Below are 18,634 nucleotides of genomic sequence, written 5' to 3'. Positions count from 1 at the left end.
CTCTCTCTTGCTTGGTGTCATATAATACGTTTGAACAGCGGGGTTACCGGAATATGACCAAGTTCATGCAGTTCTTGTGGGTTTGGTTGTACTCCTCCAGACAAGCTTCCACGACCTCGCCAAAGCGCACCATGGAGGGAACCTCAGCATAGAGCCGCTCGCTTTCATCCACGTCAGGTGTCATATAATCACCAAATAACAGGTTCCGCATGTTCTCTTCACAAAGCTGAGGAGAAACAAAACATAAAACTCACCTACAGTGTCTTCAAAAACGTATACACTTGATTTATTTAACACTTTTTTACGTACAGGCTTGTTATCGTCCCTAAGATGTTCAAAGACCGTATCGAAGTTCTCCTTAAAGTGCTGCTTTACGATTTCTCCTATAAGAGTGAAAAGCCAGGCTCTGTCTTTGTCGTCCACAAGCCGGTCGTAGAAGACACGGTACAGTTCATGCACAAAAAGACGAATCATCGTTCGCTTGTTCGAAAGCGATTCTTTCTTCAGAAGCAGGCAGCCCTGCACCACACGTGAAAAATCTCGCAGGTTGAAAGTGTAATGAGACTTGGCCGGGGTGGGAAGGAGATTTTCTATGGCCTTTTTATAAACCTGTTTCACACAGTAAACACAGAACAAGATTAGAGAAATCAGAGTAGAAAAATAAAACTTTTTTTCTATAAAATATACGACTCACTTCAAGTGTGGCTCTGACTATCTGATTCCCGAGCGTAAAGCAGTCAGGTGGGAAATCATTGGTTCGGAGGTAAAAGGCCACAACATTTGAGAAAATTCGAACCATGGTCTCATCGCTGAATGAATTGATACTGTAGATGTTGAAATGGCGAAGGAACCGAGGGGTCACCGCATTCCTCCCACCACCAGGGGGACCCATCGCGGCGATCAGCTGTATGTCCATCAATGTGATTTTGGAAGTTTCCTTCAGGTCATACCTGAAACATAGTGTGATAGCTGCAAAGTTAGACATCAAGACTAGGATTGTTAATGCTTGTGTATTAAAACGTTTACTGTGTTGTTTACCAGTTTCCATGGTCAAAATACTGACGAAGCAGCTCAATTGGAGGTTGTGCACCAAACGCCTCCTTTGCCGGCATATTCATATCGTCCACAAAAATGATGCATTTCTTTCCCATAGGAGGTCCATATACTCCCTTCCGCCTTTTGTCTAGTCTGGACATGATAATGTTCTACAAGATAAAAATAAAGCTTTATTAATAAGTTACTGCTAATTTATTTTTACAGTATCTGTTACAGTAATTTACTGACAATGTGGTCAGTGATGGGATAGGTTACCTGGGTCTGATTGGCACTGGTGCGAGCTGAGAAGTTGATGAAGAAGGGAAGGAAGAGATCTTTGTCCAGATTGTTCATTAGTTTTTCTTTTACATAAACAGATTTGCCAGTGCCGGTGGGGCCAACAAGGAGAAGAGGCCTGTGTTCACATGGAAAAAAACATGTAAACATTTTTATATATGTTTATATATACAGTATATGTTTATATATATTAAAAAACATTTAAAAAAAACATTATTATAAGTTTATCATTGTGAATGAGGGAGAAGGTAAAGAGACAGTTTTGAACACAGATTTTCTACATGCTCAATAATTGATTTTTGTTCATTTTTAACCAAAAAGTTACGAGTTACAGCTTTAAACTATATCTAAAAGCCTAAATGGTGAAATGTTTGTCAAACATACTTACATCCCATACTGAATGCAGAGATCCATTAGATAAGTGTATCGCACTGTGTCAATTGTGGGGACGATGATATCTTGTACTTTTGTGTTCTTGTCGCCTAATGCTACATTTTTGATGGACTCGTTCCAGTGGACCCATCGGCCTTTCCCTTTAAACTTAATGTAAATAGAAAATGTACCGTTTATTAGAAATAATCACTTTATAATTCAAATTACTGTACTGCTGCTATATGCCAACCTCATAACTGTAGTCGTACACGAGACCTTTCTCATCAAACGGACATTCCCATCTCGACACAGGTATGGGATGTTTTTCTGCTTTTCCGGACACAATTTCCTTCAGAAACTGATCGAATCGACTTTGGCTGTCCGTATCGCAGCAACCACCAACGGACCACACCAAAGCGAAGGCAAAAGCAGCCTGAGTAGTGCAAAATAATCAATGTTACCTATTGAACCAAGTAGCGAAAAGCAGGGGCGGCGCTAGGGGTGGGCTAAGGGGGCTGAAGCCCCGAAAGTTTTCAGTAAAGCCCTGAATGTTTTATTACCATTCGAACACGTATGTGGAGGTCTCTGGGCTACGCCCCGGATATCCACTCCCCTTAGAACCGCCCCTGGCGAAAAGCTCTTTTATACGAATATTTACTGTACCATAATCCATGTGCGTATGTTTTTATTCCCTGGATCTTCTTTTAAAGGCTCAGACAGGAGTATCTCAAAGAGCCGTGTGAGAGACACAACCGTGTTACTGTTGCTGGTGGGAATAACCTCCTGGAAAACAAAGAAGAGTTATCCAATAAGCTCACACTAATGTGTTTATTGTAGGTCACATGAGAGCAGACAAAATGTCAAGCTGGCCAGATCAAAGATACTCTAATGTGTTTATATGATACACGGCAGAAATTCATTTGTGAAAGGAAAGAAATGTACCCGACAGTGTTTTCGTAACAGGTTGAGTGCTGGAGGAAGCAGCCAGTCAAAGAGCTGTTGCAGTAATGTAGAATTGTCTGGTGTCTGAAGGGGCTCAGGAAGCGTTTTCATCCATGACTGAACCAGAGGAGTCCATCCTAACTGAGACGGCTCCAAATAGATCATTCCACAGCGACTCACTGTGGCTGGCTACGCGGGCAAATGGGTTATTTTTAGTATGATATAGTAAATAAGAGCTGAAGTGGCTCTGGAGAGCACTAAAGTTTAGTATTAAATACTACGAGTGACCGACTCACAGAAGCTTGTGACAGATCCATGGCTTCAAAAATCAGACTCATCTGACTGGACATTTGGATTATCTCTCCACTCATGAGGCACAACTAAAAAGAAATCAAATGTATTCATTTCTTCACGTGTTAAACCCTTTTAAAATGAAGGAAAAATGACTAAATAGCATGAAAACTGATTTAAGAAAAGTTCAAAAAACAACATTCCTCATATAGAAGCGACACTTGCCTTTTTATTGTCATCCAGCACAGTGTTCATGCTCTCAATCCACAATGTGTCTATAGGTCCATCAAACACCACCCACTTCCTGTCGGGGGTCTCACCTGATGCGAATTCTCGAAAGGTGTTAGCAACAATTCCATCAGTCCACTGAAGAAACGAGGTAAATAAACATTTAAAGAGCAGAAAGGATTTAAATCTCATATATTGTAGAAGATAAGATCTGACCTCGTGGGATACAGGGTCGAACTGACCGAACAGTTGACCCATCGTAATAGATTTAGGGTTGACAGTTTGAAACACAACTTTTTCTTCTTCATTATAGCCCCTTTCATTCATTAGAGTTAAAGTGTCTGCGAGAACATGAAGAACTTTGGTTTTTCCAGCAAACGGTTCGCCGACAAGCATGAACCTATGAAACATATGTTGTGTGAAATATGCACATATTGACAGACCATTCCAAAGTTATTTTCAGTTTTTCCGAATTTACTATAGGTACATGTTTAAATAAAATTATCATTATTGTTTCATTCTATGAATCATAACATTTCTCCCAAATTTCAAATGAAAATTATGTTTTTATTTGCATATATTTGCAGAAAATGTAACGGAAAACGGGTAAAAAACATGCAATGTCTGACGATCTTGAATATTGCAAAGAAAACATATATTTAAACAAAACAATGCTAATGTTTTTACATGTATTTTAGGATTTTTTCCACAACTTTCATGCATCTTTGCATTCTTTCAGTCTTTCACATTGCTGTTGGGTGTCATTCCTAGGATTATTTAGAAATTCAACATACACTGGACTGGATGAATGGATGACAGTTCTTTTTATTGATATAATCTATAGCTGTAGTTCAAAGTTAGTTAGGGAGCTGTTATTTTACCATGATTTTACAGAAGGTGTGAGGTCATAAGCTTACCCGTGACGAACTATCATCATCTCATACGTTTGAATCATTTTGTCTATAAAAACCTTGACAGGCTGCACGTTGTGATTTCTGCAGCACTCCTGAGCACATTCCAGGAACAGCTAGTGGATACGAACAAAAATTTCAATGAAATTCTTCACAATTCATTTAAATAAAAACCGGAGCAAATTGTATTTATATAAATACCTTATAATCAGCCAAGGGCAAAGAAATTCCTGGGAACAGGTCACTGGTGATTCCGTTGAAAAGAGGAATATCATGAGAGAGAAACTTGGGCTCATTAACATCCTTAATGGACCGGAGAAGCTAACAACGGGGTAAAAATAACCGATTAAACTTCATCCAATTTGTAATATAGTAAAAAATGTACTAATGGTCTGCCATGCACTTACAAGTATATCCTCGTTTTCATCTGGAAATTTGAGTTTGAGGTTCCCAGCCGCCACCAGCACTGCTTTAACTGCTCTCATGCCGTAGTCATAGTGAAACTGAGAAGAGAGCTGCTCAGAGCACAGTCTGTATGTCATCACAATCTTCACTGAGAGAGGCTTAGCATTGAGAAAGCCAAATGAGTACAAGGAGATCTCAGCTATCAGTGCATAGTTGGGCACCATCATTGCCACTGTTCTAAATAAGACCTGAACAATACAAAAGCAGAACAATTATAGCCATATTAAACACTTTTGTGCTAATTAAATAAAAACAAAGGGGAGGAGTCGGCAGCACCTTGAGGTTATCCGGAAGTTCAGAACGCCCGGCGTATCCAGGGTTCATAGTGATGGCCACAAAGCAGTTGGGGTTGAGCCGTAACTCTGTGCCTTCAAAGTCAAAATACTCAAGCTTCATCTCAATGGCTCTCTGAATACACAAGATCTGCTGAGCGACCACCGACAGAACTTCCAACTCGATCCGGTTAAATTCATCAAAGCATGCCCAGGCTCCCGAAGATGCCAACCCCTTAAAGAACTGCGAGACCAGTGAGAAAAACGTATGACTTGGAGTTTAAAATAAGTGTTTATACACGTTTATGATTTAAGATGAAAGTTCTCATCTGGTTCGACTGGGAGACCAGCTAAACCAGATTAAACCAGCAAACCAGCTTGGTTTCTAGAGCCACTACTTTAAAGAGTTCTTGATCCAAATAGGATACATTCACTGTGTATATAAGGTCCTCTTACCTTTCCCATGGCTAGATAGTCCAGCCCATCAGAGCAGTTGAACACCACACACTGCACAGCGAGGGCTTTGGCCAGATCTTTGGTGGTTTCGGTTTTGCCTGTGCCTGCAGGGCCCTCAGGAGCTCCGCCCAAATTCAAGTAAAATGCCCCAATCTGTGAAAAAGTAATATACCACAATATCAAAAACAAAAAAAGGTTTATACAGCTTTTATTTGTAAGAGGTTATCTTAATGTTGTTGGTTCATTTCGCAGCTCAGCATCTTCTACACTGTACCAGCAGTATAAATAGTATAATGCGAGTCAGTGCTTTAACACACCAGAGTTCGGTAGCATCTGTCTGTTAGGGGTGTAATGACCAGTCGAGGAGAGTTGCCCAGGTATTCATAAGCGTACTTCACATCACAGTTTATGATGCGTACACGAACATTGTCATTGGCCCAGTAGTAACGTAGCTGTGCGAGCCACTGGAAATCTGTCTCGCTAGAAACACCTGAAACCATTGATGAAGAAGCACAATTACAAAACAATTTTTCATTCTTTCAAGATTTATTAATTTCGCTCCAAACATGTATGACTTTCTTTCTTCTGCAAAACACAAAAGAAGATATTTTGAAGAAACGTTGGCAATCAAACAACATTGGCCTCCATTGACTTCCATTGTATTGAGACATTTCTCAAAATATTTTCTATATACATACACAGCTTTAGAGTGTGAATATGCAACAATAAAGATTAATCCAAGCGAGCGAACCTTTCTCAATCATTTCCATGACAACATCTCTGGCATGCACATCTATGGTCACCAGAGCTCCCAGAGTGGTGCGTGTCTGCTTGGGCAGCTTTCCCCTCACCAGCTCCACGATATCATTCAGTTGATTCTGAAGCTGCTCATAGTACTTCTTCAGACCCTATAAATCATACAGGATCAACATGTTAAACACGTACAGAATAAGCAATCCACTGATCCACTGAGTAGTTCCTTACATTAGCTCCACTTCGTATGGCCTCATGGACCTCCAGCGTCCAATACATCTGAGAAGTACAGAGAACCACCTGACCAGGCCACTCGCGTACCCACTGACTCCTCTTAGTCTCTGGATAAGCCTGAACAAAACGTTATATTATGCATAAAATGTAATAAAGACTTACATTTCAGAGAAATCCAAGAATTGGAATGTGGAATTGTCAGTCTTACCAGCCTGGAGCGATTGATCACGTCTCTGACACTCTTCAACATGATGTCTTCCACCTGCACCAACCACTTCTCCACAGCTCCTCGCGCTTCAGAGGTGGAGATCCGCTGGATGAGCTCCACACGCTCGCCCTCACTGCTGTACATGGCCTGGATGTCCAGGTTAGGCAGGAAGTCCAGTTTGGCGATGCCCTCAAAACATTTCTTCAGGTGGGGCTGTACTCGCAAAGGATCCTTGGTTTCAGAGAGGATCTCCAGCATTTCATCATTTGACAGGAAGAAGAATCTTTCAAGTGTAGAAATATTAGAAATAAAAAAGTACAAGTTTACAAATAAGATGACAAGATTTATGTCACTGCAGTTTGCAATGATGTGATTTAGGAACTTAAAAGTGTAGCGTTTTATTTCTCTGCCACTAATGTTACTAAACTTTTGTTTCAAATCACTTTGTCTAACAAAAACAGATAGGCCCGCCCATGCCGCCCCAACTGCATCCAATTTGTCAAGCCGATGTTGCTGTGTCGGTCTCATTGGAATTCTTAAATTAAAAAAAGCAAAATGCTTTGATAGCTCAACAGTTTTACATTTTTTTCTCAATTACATTTACTTTAACATTTTATTAACCTGGGAATGAAAGTATTTATTTTAGCTAAAAATGACACACTTCACCTTCAAACATGCATATTTTAAAATCCAAGTTAACTTACCTTGGAAAAAACAATCTTTTCTTCTCAAGGTATGCGTTCAGGCCTTTCAATATGTTTTCAAGAAGGACATAACACTCTTGTAGTTTTTCATACAAGCCAGGAAGACAGGTTGCAGGCAAAACCTATGCAAAATGGGATGTTAATGTTAAAGAGCCATGAACACTAAACAACATTTATTTAGACGTAAACAAAGTTGGTTGTGTTGCACATCATAGAAAACAATGTGAGCAACTGTAAGTTATTACAGTAGAGAAAACTAGTTCATTTCTAGCTTTTTTTGCACTATTTTTGCCTTCCGAGTTTAAAATCCTCATCTGGCCAACGTCAAAGGATGTGACGTGGCGATGTCATTATTATTCATGAGACTGTGTTTTCTTGACCAACGAGAAGACATTTCTCCTAATTAATCATGACAGCGCCTTGTGATGGAGCGCCTGTCTCCCATGCCAGAACCTTCGCCGGATTTTAACGGCTCTTCTTCGCACAGCGTTCACGCCCATTTTAATTGCATTTTTCAAAAACGACAGTGAGGTAGAATGTAGCTGAAAGGGGAGGTTTCGTGACACTTTAATACTTTAGGCATGAAATAAAACAAGTCGATTCGCTTTATGCTATCATATGGACCCATCCAAACCCTGTAACCATTGTACATTTCCAATTTAACAGAATTGTGAATTGTATGTGGTATCTGTGGCACCTTTGGGTCATTCACACAGTGTTTCATGACCTCCCTCCAGTGCTTGTTTACAATCTGAAAGAGACGACCCTCCTCAGGCATCTGCTTCATGATGTCCTCTGAGCTGAAGATGGGCTCCAGGTAAAGCCACTGGCGTTGTACCTTCAGCCACTCATCTATAGTGTCTTGGATACGGATCAAACGCTCCTCCCAGACCTGATGTGAAGCAACACAGTTGTGCTTTCAGTAACGAATATCTGAATATTTCTTATCCATGATAGAGAAAACAGACATTTATTTTACTCCTCTGACTAGGAAGATCACGAGATCTTTAATATGTTCCATTTGACATGTTTAGCACAAACCTAGATTCTGTAAAGTGAAGAACCTCTGACCTTGATTTCTTTCTGAAAAGGCTTGATGAACGGAGAACCCCTCATGGTTTGAGTTTTCACAATCTGGTCATCCAGCATGGTTTGGATCTCATCCACAGATGAGAGGATGGACACACCAGTATCTCTGTATGGAAAATGTTGAAATGACACTGAATCCCAGACCTCCACCATGTTTTGCATGGCCCTCTCCAAAGCAAATTCCTAAATGAGGATTAGACACGTTAGGTTTCATATTTGAAAAAGATATGTTGGCTCTTTATGGCATATACCTGCAATATGTTTAAAACCACAGCGTTCTTACTTTACTGGCTCCTACACTGATACTCTCAAACAGCTCCAAGTAAGAGGTGAGGTTCTGTTTGAGGACCTTTTGCAGAGTGGTGCCTGAGTCGGGCGTCAAATCGTAGCCCACGACTTCTGACATCTGCTCCCAGTGTCGAGGTCTGATGCCGGGGTTACACAGAATGGACACTAATGGAATACACTCCTGTAAAGCAATGTTTGATGAAAATGGAGAAATCTGATCAGAAAAAAGTCTCTTTAGCACAATAAAATAAAACTCTGTCTGTAGCACAGATGGTAAACCTACCTTGAACTCTTTGACTTGATCCAGAACACTGGAGCAAATGAGAATAGTTGCATTTTCTTGCTTTTCTTCCTCTTCTTCTTTGGACCTCCTCTTTACGCCTTCGATTTTCTCTCTTTCCTGCTCAGCCTTCTTTTGTTTCTGCTGGAAGGACTTCAGCATCTTGTATATCTCTCTGAGGAACTCCTCAACCTCCTGTTCAATACTGTCACCATTCAAATCCAAGAACGATCCATGCATCCATCTAAACTCACAGGACACAACTGAGTCAGCTTCTTTTAAGGCAGCATTCTTGGAGAAAAAAGTTTAGAAGTTGACTCTGTTTGACATTAGTGAAAGCTAAAGGTATAGTTTTCTCAGACCAGACACAAAATAACACCATGTCTACACCGGAAAAAAAGACAATAGAATGCATTAGAACCTTATAATTTTACATTTTGTCCACAATGGATGCGACGCGGTGCAACGTGACAATCCCATTAGAATAGAACAAGTCATGTGTCGTGTCGCATCGCGCCGGTCGCATCCAGTGTTTTGAAGAATGTTGGTTACAAACAACATTTGGACCCCATTGACTTCCACTGTACACATTGGCTACAAAACAACGGAGAAATTTTTCAAAATATCACCTTTTGTGTGCCACAGAAGAGTCATATACATATTTTAATTTGTGCTAAATTTCATCAGAGGAACATGACAGAGTTATTATAGTTTTGATTTTAGTTTAAATTAGTTTTATTAATATTTTAAATTAGCTTTTATTTTTAGATTTTTAGTTTTTGTATTATTTTAGTTAAAGTTTTAGCAATTTTGGTTTATGCTTTTATAATTTATTAGTTTCTTCTTTATGTTGCTATATAACATTAATTAAAAACATTTTTTTTTTAAGGCAACATTTACATTATTTTTTTTCCAAATATTTTTCCAATAATTTTTAGGTCAATATTTTATCTGATTTCAATGAAAAGGAACGTTTTCAAAATTTTAATTTTAGTAAACTAAAATAACCTTGGAACATGATTCTCACAACTAATGATTTCTCAAACCTCTTCTTTGTGCGCTGCCATTTCAGAACCACATTGAAGAGCTTCTGATAGGGCTCAACGGTTTCCTTCATCACTTCTAGCTCTGAATAAAAGGTTTGGTCCCATTTGTAAAGTGCTTCCTCTTTGTTGATGAAGACAATTGAATCCTCAATATCCTGAATTCTTTTCTGCACTGTTCTGACATCAGTAGCATACTGTAAAGGAAAAAGAAAATGGAACACAAAGAAGCTAAATAAATCTCAAGTCCTAATGTCATCCTATGACCGTATTTTCTCGTGAAACACAAAAGGAGATCTTAGGCACATCGTCCATTTCTATTGTACATATAACAAAAGATGGTAATTTTTATCCCCACCTCTAAATAGGACAAAAACATTATAATATCATAAAGAGCTCATACATTTAATTCCTTTACCCCAAAACAGCAGGCACAACGTCACTAACCCAAACGCCACTGCTTCTCATAACAGATGCTTTGATTTTCATTGTGGATGAACAGTTTCAAGAACTGGAGAGATAAATAAGGCCTAACATTTCAGTTTGTAATATACCTGTTGCATCATATCGAGTTCAGAGCACTCTGCAAATTCCTCTATTCTGCGGCCTACTTTCTTCAAATCAAGCAACAGCTTCTCTCTCCGTCCCAGAAGTTCCTGCTGACCTTTACACTTGGCCTCTTCCATCACCTGCAAAATCAGATTGTGTACAGTACATCTACTTTCAATATTGTCTATTAAACAGACAGTATTAAACATTAAAAACAAGTATATTAAAAATCTCCAGATATCTCCAAAATATCACCTTGTCACTTTGGTTAAAGATCGGGTAAATGTTTTCTGGCCAGAGCAGCACTGCGGCATTTATTTCAAGATGCTCTGAATCAAAAATATGAACAGCCAACAGATAATTCAACCTGTGCTGTATTTCCTAGAAAAAGAATCAACAGTTCATTGTCATTTCAATTGTTATTCACAGAATGTACATGTACAAGTAAACAGGTGCATGTCATCTTGAAATCCTCACTTTTATCCTGTTGTTGAGCTCCCGTATTCCCTTAGTTTTCACATGTTCAATGTAAGTAATCATCTCTGTCATTTCCTCCGTTGACTCAGGGACTTTGAAAGCCGTGTCTCTAATGATCTCAAACTCATTACAGATCCTAGAAAAAACAAAATCATGCTTTACCCTCACTATCTTTGAGAAATGTAAACCACAGAGAACGTGATTGACATTGACGAAGCATATCTCACTGAAGACTGGATCGATGGTGTGAGGTAACAAGCTTTCCGACAAGAGCTTTGGAAAATGCATCGGCTTTCTTTGCGAGGCCTTGCTTGAGCTCCTCACAGTCAAGCCGTACCATGTCAAAATGTATTAGAGAGGGAAGACCGGATATCTCCTGTGACAATGACCTGTAACGCTCCACTTTCTGGAACACAGCAGAAGAAAAAACAGACCGATTAAACAACACAAATCCATTGGTATACAGTTTATAGGAATGTTTAAATATATTTACAGACTGACCTTAGTGTACTCTTCAAAGGAATGCTCTTCTTCCATTAATGCTTGTACTTGTGCCTGTGCGGTTCCATTGACTAACCAGTCATAGGTGTTAACTACAGAACATGCACAGGAACGCGTTACAAGCCAGATTTACTATAGGGTGACAATCTTGTTCTTATCAGAAAACGTATGAGCAATTGTAAAGTGATAGTGAAGCTGAGATACTTACCATAGCTCTGAAAGTGTTTGGCAGGTCCATCCAAGTTTTTCCTCACAGCGTTCCTAACAGTGTCTTGTGCCCACATCTTAACATGATCTGGAAGCCTGGCATCCACCATTGAGACGTCTGTCTCCGCTAACCACGACTGGATCGTCTGTACTTTCTGTGAAACAGGTAGAACTTTAAATCAAACATATGCATGTAGACAAAATCTGATCAACGGAGTCGAAATACAAATTTCCTGTAAAACAAATATTTCCTGACCTGCATGGTATTGGTGATGAGGTTTAACATTTCTAGTACAGTCTCCTCTAGATCATGAAAGCTGGGGTAGAAATCCATCTTTTCATCATCGAAAATCAAGTCCATTTTGAAAAGAGGAAGCTTGCTGATGTTAAATGGATCAAAGAGGCCGACAAATGCCACCACACTCCTCTCAACTAGCGTCTTCAGCTAAAAGTAAAACAGACCGTTTGTTTCTTATCAATTATACAGTAAGTAGTCAGAAAGAATACCAGAAAATTAAAGGGATAGTTCATCCAAAAAGAACAATTCTGTCATCATTTACGCACCCTCGAGTTGTTTTAAACCTGTATAAAGTTGGTTGTTCTGCTGAACACAAAGAAAGATATTTGGAAGTATGTTTGGTTCTAGGGCACTATTGACTTGCATAGTAGGTGAAAAACTACAATGGTAGTCAATGGTGCCCCAGAACTGTTTGGTTTTCCATGTTCTTTAAAACATCTTCTTTTGTGTTCAACAGAACAAATAAATGAATACAGAATTGAAACGACTTAAGGGTGAGTAAATGATAACAGAATTTTCATTCCCAGATCTGAAAGTGCATCAAAAACTCAGTTTACCTTATTGGATATCAGTGTTGAAGCACAGTTATAAAAGGAGTCAAGCTTTCTGGGTTTAACTCCCTGCAGTATGGCTTTGCTAGTAAGAAGGTGAATAACTTGGGGTAACCAAGATTTCATAAGCCTCTCCTCGACTCTCTGACACTCCACAGCCACTTTGTTCTTCAGGCTTTGACAGTCTACAGGCCCTGTCGACCTTTATGACAGGTTCCAAGATGAGATTTCAACAGGTGAACATTAAACATTGCTATTCTTCTACAGCAGTGTTTCTCAACCGGGGGTATTTACTGGCGTAATTGTAGGGGGTCCGTAGAACGCTTCAAAAATGTTTTGAGTTATTATCTTGCATTCAGGGTTTGAAATGAACACCCACCAGAGGCAGATAAAAATCAACCGAGTCGGCTATATCAGTCAAATTAATTGCCAAATTGACTGGTTACTTGTGTTCATAAATTATGTTCACTCACTTTGCAGGGAAGGTTCATGAAAACCAAATCATATTTAATAAAGCCTATTGCGCAGATTCTGCGCATTTCTGACTCAAAATACCCGTCATGAGGCATCATTTAGAGCGGTCGGCGTAAGACATCACAGCATTGCGAGAGAGAGTCGACTGCTCTGTTTGCTTTTGAAGTGCTCTTGCAGTAATTTATGTCATATGCATTACCATATTCATGAGCTTAAGCTCTTAGCAATAAACAGTAATGGCATCAGTTTCACCTCATCAGTTCAACACTGGGATGGATCAGAACTCGGAAGTGTAACGGAGGCCTTCTAGTGTGTGGAAGTGTGCATGTGCAAACAGCAATCTCTGTTAGATTACTCCTCTGTTTCTGACACCTGACACCGGACTGATTGGCCTCTTATTCGGAGCGGTTTCATGTCAGAAAGGTTGCAAGAAATGCGTCAGGTCAGGTGCACGTCAGGGCAAGTTGGGCAACAAAGTATTGCACCAGAGTTCAAAGTCCACTCCTGATAGCCTCTATATCATGTTATTTTTAATCATTTTCTACACATATCAAACATTATATAATGGTTACTTATAACTGATCAGTAATGGTTGGTGTAAGTCCTTGTTGACAAATTGATGTCAAAAGAATAAACTGCAGTTAAGTGTGTTTATACTGTTGGAGATACCAAATGAGAATGTTTTGGTGCCATAATTGTGATTTTTGTGTCATTTTAATGCAACTGAAAACCATTAAATGGTCATGTGTAATTTTAAGATGGGCTTACATTTATTGATTTAACAAATATACAATTTTTGACTTCACTAATCTTTAAATTTTCCTAATTTAATGGAAATATGTTGTTGGGGGAGAATATGGGATGGGGTGTGAGCGCGGGGGTCCATGAGGATGGTTTGAGATATGATGGGGTCCAGTACTCAAAAAAGGTTGAGAACCACTGTTCTACAGCATGGATTATAAAGGATTGTCTTTATAATTTCATAGATGTTGAAAGCGTACAGTACCTGCAGTCTGAGAGATCAGTGAGGAGCAGATGGGAGAACGTGCTGTGACAAATATCCAAGATGCTTTTCATGGCTGGATGTAATATGTGTAGATTTTTTTGTATCTCTTTTCGGCTCTGCACAAAACTGTCATGCCACGGACAGGAGAAATCTGGAATCCTGACAAAGTGTGATTTTTTTCATCATTAAAATTGTCCCGTTGCACTTTATCAAGCCAATTCTTTACATGTTTGTCAATGTATGTATTTCTGTATGTGTATGTAATTTTCCTAATTGTAATTTGACTAATGGTAGTGGTGATGGCAACACTTCATTTACAGAAATGTAAATAAACAAATAAATCGATTTTGTTTGTAGGAACCTGCACACTTACTCTGCAAATACACCGGACTCTTGAGGAAGATCTGTGTCTGTTAACCTCGGGTCTCTTAATGTGATATTTACTATGATAAACATTAAGAACAAATTTAATTTACTAATATTTTATGATTTTTTTAAGTGAAAATCTGATACATGTCCCTAGTAAATATTAAGTTAACATTATCTTGATTTTTTTTAAGGAAAATGAGCAGAGCCTGAGTGATTTTAACTCACCTTTGTACTGTATTATCACTTTTTGATAGTTCTCTTTGACCTCTTCGCATATTTGCTCCAGCAACCTCTGTCTTCCGGGCCCCTGCTGGAGCTGGGGGGATACTCGAGCCAGCATACCTTCCAGCCACTGTGGCTGAAAGGGTGCGACTGGACTGAGTTCGACGCATTCTTTAAGATGCAAGAAGTTCTCCTACAGGAGAAAAGTGGAGGAAACGACAAAATAATTTGTAAGAGAAAATGAAATGAAATAATAATAAAAGCTGAGATGAAAAAGGAAAAAAACATACATATTCCTTCCTCTTTTCACTCATTATCTAGAAAAAAATATAAGGTTCATTAACAATCACAATTGAAACATTTAAATTATATATTATGGTGTTGCTCAATGCAAAATGTATGATCAAGTAAAGGTTTCATACTGTTGAGGGAAGCTCTGGTTCAGGGGGTCGAGGAGGAACTGGTCCGGCTCTCTGGATCCTTTGGTAAGTTTGCATTGCCCTGTCAGCTCTAATTCCACATATCACTATTACAATATGTTCTTATTATAATTAGGGCTGTCAAACGATTAATTGTGATTAATCGCATCCAGAATAAAAGTTTGTGTTTACGTAATTTATGTCGGTTAACTGTGCTAATTCATTTTGTATTTATGAACACATACACATAAATGCATTTTTTTAAGAAAGATATAACATATAACAATTAATAAACATTTATTTAGAATTGCAATTATTGGTAAATATAAATGAATAATTTAAATATTTCCTAAATATATAGAAAATATAATAATACGAATATAATATAATAATACATATTTAAATATAATATGCACTGTACACAGATATATTTTATGTAAACACAAACTTTTATTCTGGATGCGATTAATCGCGATTGATGTTATTGATATTTAAAGCACAAACCACAGTGTTCAAAGCAACATCCAACGAGAAAGAACCATTACAAACAAATGACCTAGTAAAATAAATAGCTTTATTTTTAAAATGTAAAAAGAAAACAAATAACATCTAATAAATGAAGTGATTCAAAGTGGCAAAAAACGTAAAGGTATGGGAGTTACAGTCAACAGAAATGACATCAGCACTAAACATTCAAATGACTTACATCATGCTTTGGATCTGTTGCTGCTGTACTTTACTTCTACTGTGTTGGAGGAATCTTCTCCTCAGAGTCTGTCTGTGCTCTGGGAGGTCGAACCCTGTCCTACCCCCCTCGACCTTTATGGTTGGTATAGGAGGTAAAGCATTGTACCTCTGCAAAGCATCAGCCCCATGAGGTTTAAAGGCCCCCGATGAGGTAGGCATTTTCTTTAACCACTGAAAGAAATTACTAGATTAAATATATTGCATTGATGTGCTTCAAAATTAAGTCATTTAGATCACTAAGATTCAGCGTTTGTGTTGCCACACGAGTGTGGGAAGCAAACACCGAGCCATTTTGATCATACCAGAGTTTAGACGAGTTACTGCAGATAAATATATGCAATTTTACCTTCTCTCGTATCCGTTATTTTGCGGTATAGCCTACGCCGAAGTTTGCAGTTCTTCCTCAAACAATGCGGTTTCCATAGAAACACAACCGGAAGCGGATTTATCCGTCATCACGTGCCATCGGCATGAAGGACTGCTTAATTATTTTGATTACAATGTTTTTCGAATAAAATTAGCTCGGCATTCGTGCCGCAATGTTGATATCAAGCGTTAAGGAATAAGTGCCGGATGCTAAAACAGTCACGAGGTGCGCAACAGTTGTTAATACAGGTAATGTCGCTCAGAAGGTGGGCAGCAAACAAGTGATCATGTTACCAAATGAGTCGCAGGACCGGGTGCCTCACGTACTTGGGTAACTTAGGTCTAATGCACAAAAATATGAGAGATCGATAACGTTGTGTTTGTTGTTTGGGCAAATCTGAATCTTAAGTGATTAGTATTTTGTGTCTTTTGAGGTTCTTAAAGTGAATATAAATGAAAGGGATGTCCAATATTTGTAAATGCTAATGATATAGCCCTGTATAGGCAGCCTACTGTGAAATGGTTTGACATTTGATAACCATTTTCGAAAAGACAGATTTACATACAATAAACATCTTACAGACATCTTTAAGATGTCCATCTCATCTGACAGAAAACTACACCGTCGCTGTTCCATTTTTATGATAGTTTTGGCCTCGAACGTTACCACAAGGGGGCAACATTGCGCCAGCGTTGTTATTTTGGGGAGTTCTCGAGCCAATACTCTACTGAAAATAAATAATTCAAACTCGTAATGGTTTCCATTACAAATAACATTAATTACTGTTGGCTGCTATAGAAACCATGATGACATTCCTTTACGTAGTGTGCTTTGGGTCTTAGTCATGTAGGATTTAATCTGCCAGATAACAATCCACCAATATCAACACATTTGAGACCTAAACTGACCATTATCAACTCCGTTCAAATGAATACAATTCCCATTATAACCAAGAAATCTGTTCAAATGTGTTATGTCTCTTTAACACATGGATTAATTTGCAGCTCTTATAGTCCAAATCATATTAAAGATTGTATATTACATCAGATTGTGATGTACCTGTATAAACATCTTTCCGTTACAAACTTATGATCTAAGTAGTGACAGGTAACACATTTCATGATTTGCGTCCTTATGGGTCAACCATTATGAGTGAAAGTAACAAAGCACATTGAGGACAGCCAGCCTCAGCATTTTTGTCTATCTGTGACCCTGGACAACAATAAACCAGTCTTATGGGTCAATTTTTCGAAATTGAGATTTTTACATAATCTGAAAGCTGAATAAATAAGATTTCTATTGATGTATGAGTTGTTAGAATAGGACAATATCTGACTGAGATACAACAAGCAAAAAATCAAAATATTGAGAAAATTGCCTTTGAAGTTGTTAAACAGGGACACTGTGGCAGACCATCCACTCACAAAAATAAAGTTTTTATATATTTAAGGTAGGAAATTTACAAAATATCTTCATGGAACATGATCTTTACTTAATATCCTAATGATTTTTGGCATAAAAGAAAAATCGATAATTTTGACCCATACAATGTATTTTTGTCTTTTACTAAAAATGTTCCGTTGCTACTTAAGACTGGTTTTGTGATACAGGGTCACATCTATGCTTTGAAAATCACAGACCAGTTTGAAGGCCATTTTAAACTAAGCCTGTCTTATCTAATGAGGATGATTGACAGCTGCCACTCTGCTCTTCACTTTCACTGGAAGCACATTTTAGACAAGCACTACAGTAGATGACCCACTTGGTTATTTTATTTACAGAATCTAAATCTTGATTGGAAGACTTTAGGTATAAATTTGACAGTTTTGCTTCAGTATGTCTTTATAAATGCACAAATCATTCATTCATGCTGCTTTAAACTGTGCTAGACTGCTGAAAGACACAACTAGACGACGGTTAAGCCACACATCAGTCCTACATAAACAAATACGTTGTGTGGTACATTACAATCGATCTCATTCTAACTTCTAAATTAATTCCAATGGTAATCATTTACCCTCTACTTTAGATTACAGGTATAGCTCACTGAAGAAAGCGATCATTTATTTACCCTCATTTCATTCAAAACCTGTATGACTCTTCTTGTGGAAGACAAAAGAAGATATCTTGAGAAATGTCTAGTGGTTTGTGTCCATATAATGGAAGTCAATGAGGCCGGTGTTGTTTGGTTAACAACATTCTTCAAAATATCTTCTTTTGTGTTCCGCAGAAGAAAGGAAGTCATACAGGTTTGGAATGGCATAAGGCTGAGTAAATGATGAAAGATGGACTATCCCTTAAATGTGGTATGGTATGTAATGCACTACGGTGTATGGTTGCGGTATGTTCTTGTGTTTGAAACATCTCATTTATCAACGTCACCCTGTGTAAATCTAGGTCACGTTGTCGTCACCTCTTATTCTGCTTTAAGAACCCAAGTTCAACTCAAGTAAAGCTCAACTAAATTACAACCTTGCCGGATTTTAAGTGTTTATACAACTGGGTCCCTGGGACAGGAGTTGAAACACATAAATCCCTTCGCTTCGGGTTGGCAAGCAGCTACTGTATGTTTGTATGTG

At 38.4% G+C, this 18,634-nt stretch overlaps 1 protein-coding gene across 1 annotated transcript in view; it reads right to left on the bottom strand.

The window, feature by feature from the left end:
* dnah12 (dynein, axonemal, heavy chain 12) overlaps positions 1-18,194 on the bottom strand; it is a 30,613-nt gene extending 12,419 nt beyond the window's left edge. Inside the window, exons 1-42 of the mRNA XM_057363373.1 lie at positions 16,035-18,194; positions 15,648-15,859; positions 14,945-15,032; positions 14,813-14,839; positions 14,526-14,715; positions 14,305-14,374; positions 13,932-14,090; positions 12,458-12,653; positions 11,859-12,047; positions 11,604-11,757; positions 11,396-11,487; positions 11,122-11,300; positions 10,895-11,030; positions 10,673-10,798; positions 10,423-10,557; positions 9,872-10,065; positions 8,829-9,069; positions 8,541-8,726; positions 8,240-8,440; positions 7,866-8,060; positions 7,169-7,290; positions 6,465-6,747; positions 6,254-6,373; positions 6,021-6,177; positions 5,587-5,759; positions 5,270-5,422; positions 4,818-5,057; positions 4,484-4,729; positions 4,278-4,397; positions 4,083-4,192; positions 3,382-3,565; positions 3,163-3,303; positions 2,943-3,026; positions 2,647-2,835; positions 2,368-2,487; positions 1,955-2,137; positions 1,721-1,872; positions 1,312-1,450; positions 1,039-1,205; positions 695-950; positions 310-609; positions 48-226 (exon numbers count right to left, since the gene is read on the bottom strand). Coding sequence (XP_057219356.1) covers positions 48-226; positions 310-609; positions 695-950; positions 1,039-1,205; positions 1,312-1,450; positions 1,721-1,872; positions 1,955-2,137; positions 2,368-2,487; positions 2,647-2,835; positions 2,943-3,026; positions 3,163-3,303; positions 3,382-3,565; positions 4,083-4,192; positions 4,278-4,397; positions 4,484-4,729; positions 4,818-5,057; positions 5,270-5,422; positions 5,587-5,759; positions 6,021-6,177; positions 6,254-6,373; positions 6,465-6,747; positions 7,169-7,290; positions 7,866-8,060; positions 8,240-8,440; positions 8,541-8,726; positions 8,829-9,069; positions 9,872-10,065; positions 10,423-10,557; positions 10,673-10,798; positions 10,895-11,030; positions 11,122-11,300; positions 11,396-11,487; positions 11,604-11,757; positions 11,859-12,047; positions 12,458-12,653; positions 13,932-14,090; positions 14,305-14,374; positions 14,526-14,715; positions 14,813-14,839; positions 14,945-15,032; positions 15,648-15,847 — 6,776 coding nt within the window. The 5' untranslated portion in view covers positions 15,848-15,859; positions 16,035-18,194. The remainder of the gene's footprint in view (positions 1-47; positions 227-309; positions 610-694; positions 951-1,038; positions 1,206-1,311; positions 1,451-1,720; positions 1,873-1,954; positions 2,138-2,367; positions 2,488-2,646; positions 2,836-2,942; positions 3,027-3,162; positions 3,304-3,381; positions 3,566-4,082; positions 4,193-4,277; positions 4,398-4,483; positions 4,730-4,817; positions 5,058-5,269; positions 5,423-5,586; positions 5,760-6,020; positions 6,178-6,253; positions 6,374-6,464; positions 6,748-7,168; positions 7,291-7,865; positions 8,061-8,239; positions 8,441-8,540; positions 8,727-8,828; positions 9,070-9,871; positions 10,066-10,422; positions 10,558-10,672; positions 10,799-10,894; positions 11,031-11,121; positions 11,301-11,395; positions 11,488-11,603; positions 11,758-11,858; positions 12,048-12,457; positions 12,654-13,931; positions 14,091-14,304; positions 14,375-14,525; positions 14,716-14,812; positions 14,840-14,944; positions 15,033-15,647; positions 15,860-16,034) is intronic.
* Positions 18,195-18,634: the final 440 nt, after the last annotated feature.

Source organism: Triplophysa rosa, linkage group LG21, assembly GCF_024868665.1.
Source record: "Triplophysa rosa linkage group LG21, Trosa_1v2, whole genome shotgun sequence".
In the NCBI taxonomy this organism is placed as follows: Eukaryota; Metazoa; Chordata; class Actinopteri; order Cypriniformes; family Nemacheilidae; genus Triplophysa; species Triplophysa rosa.
Note: the sequence above shows the minus strand (reverse complement) of the source record. Positions and strands in the feature narration are given on the sequence as shown.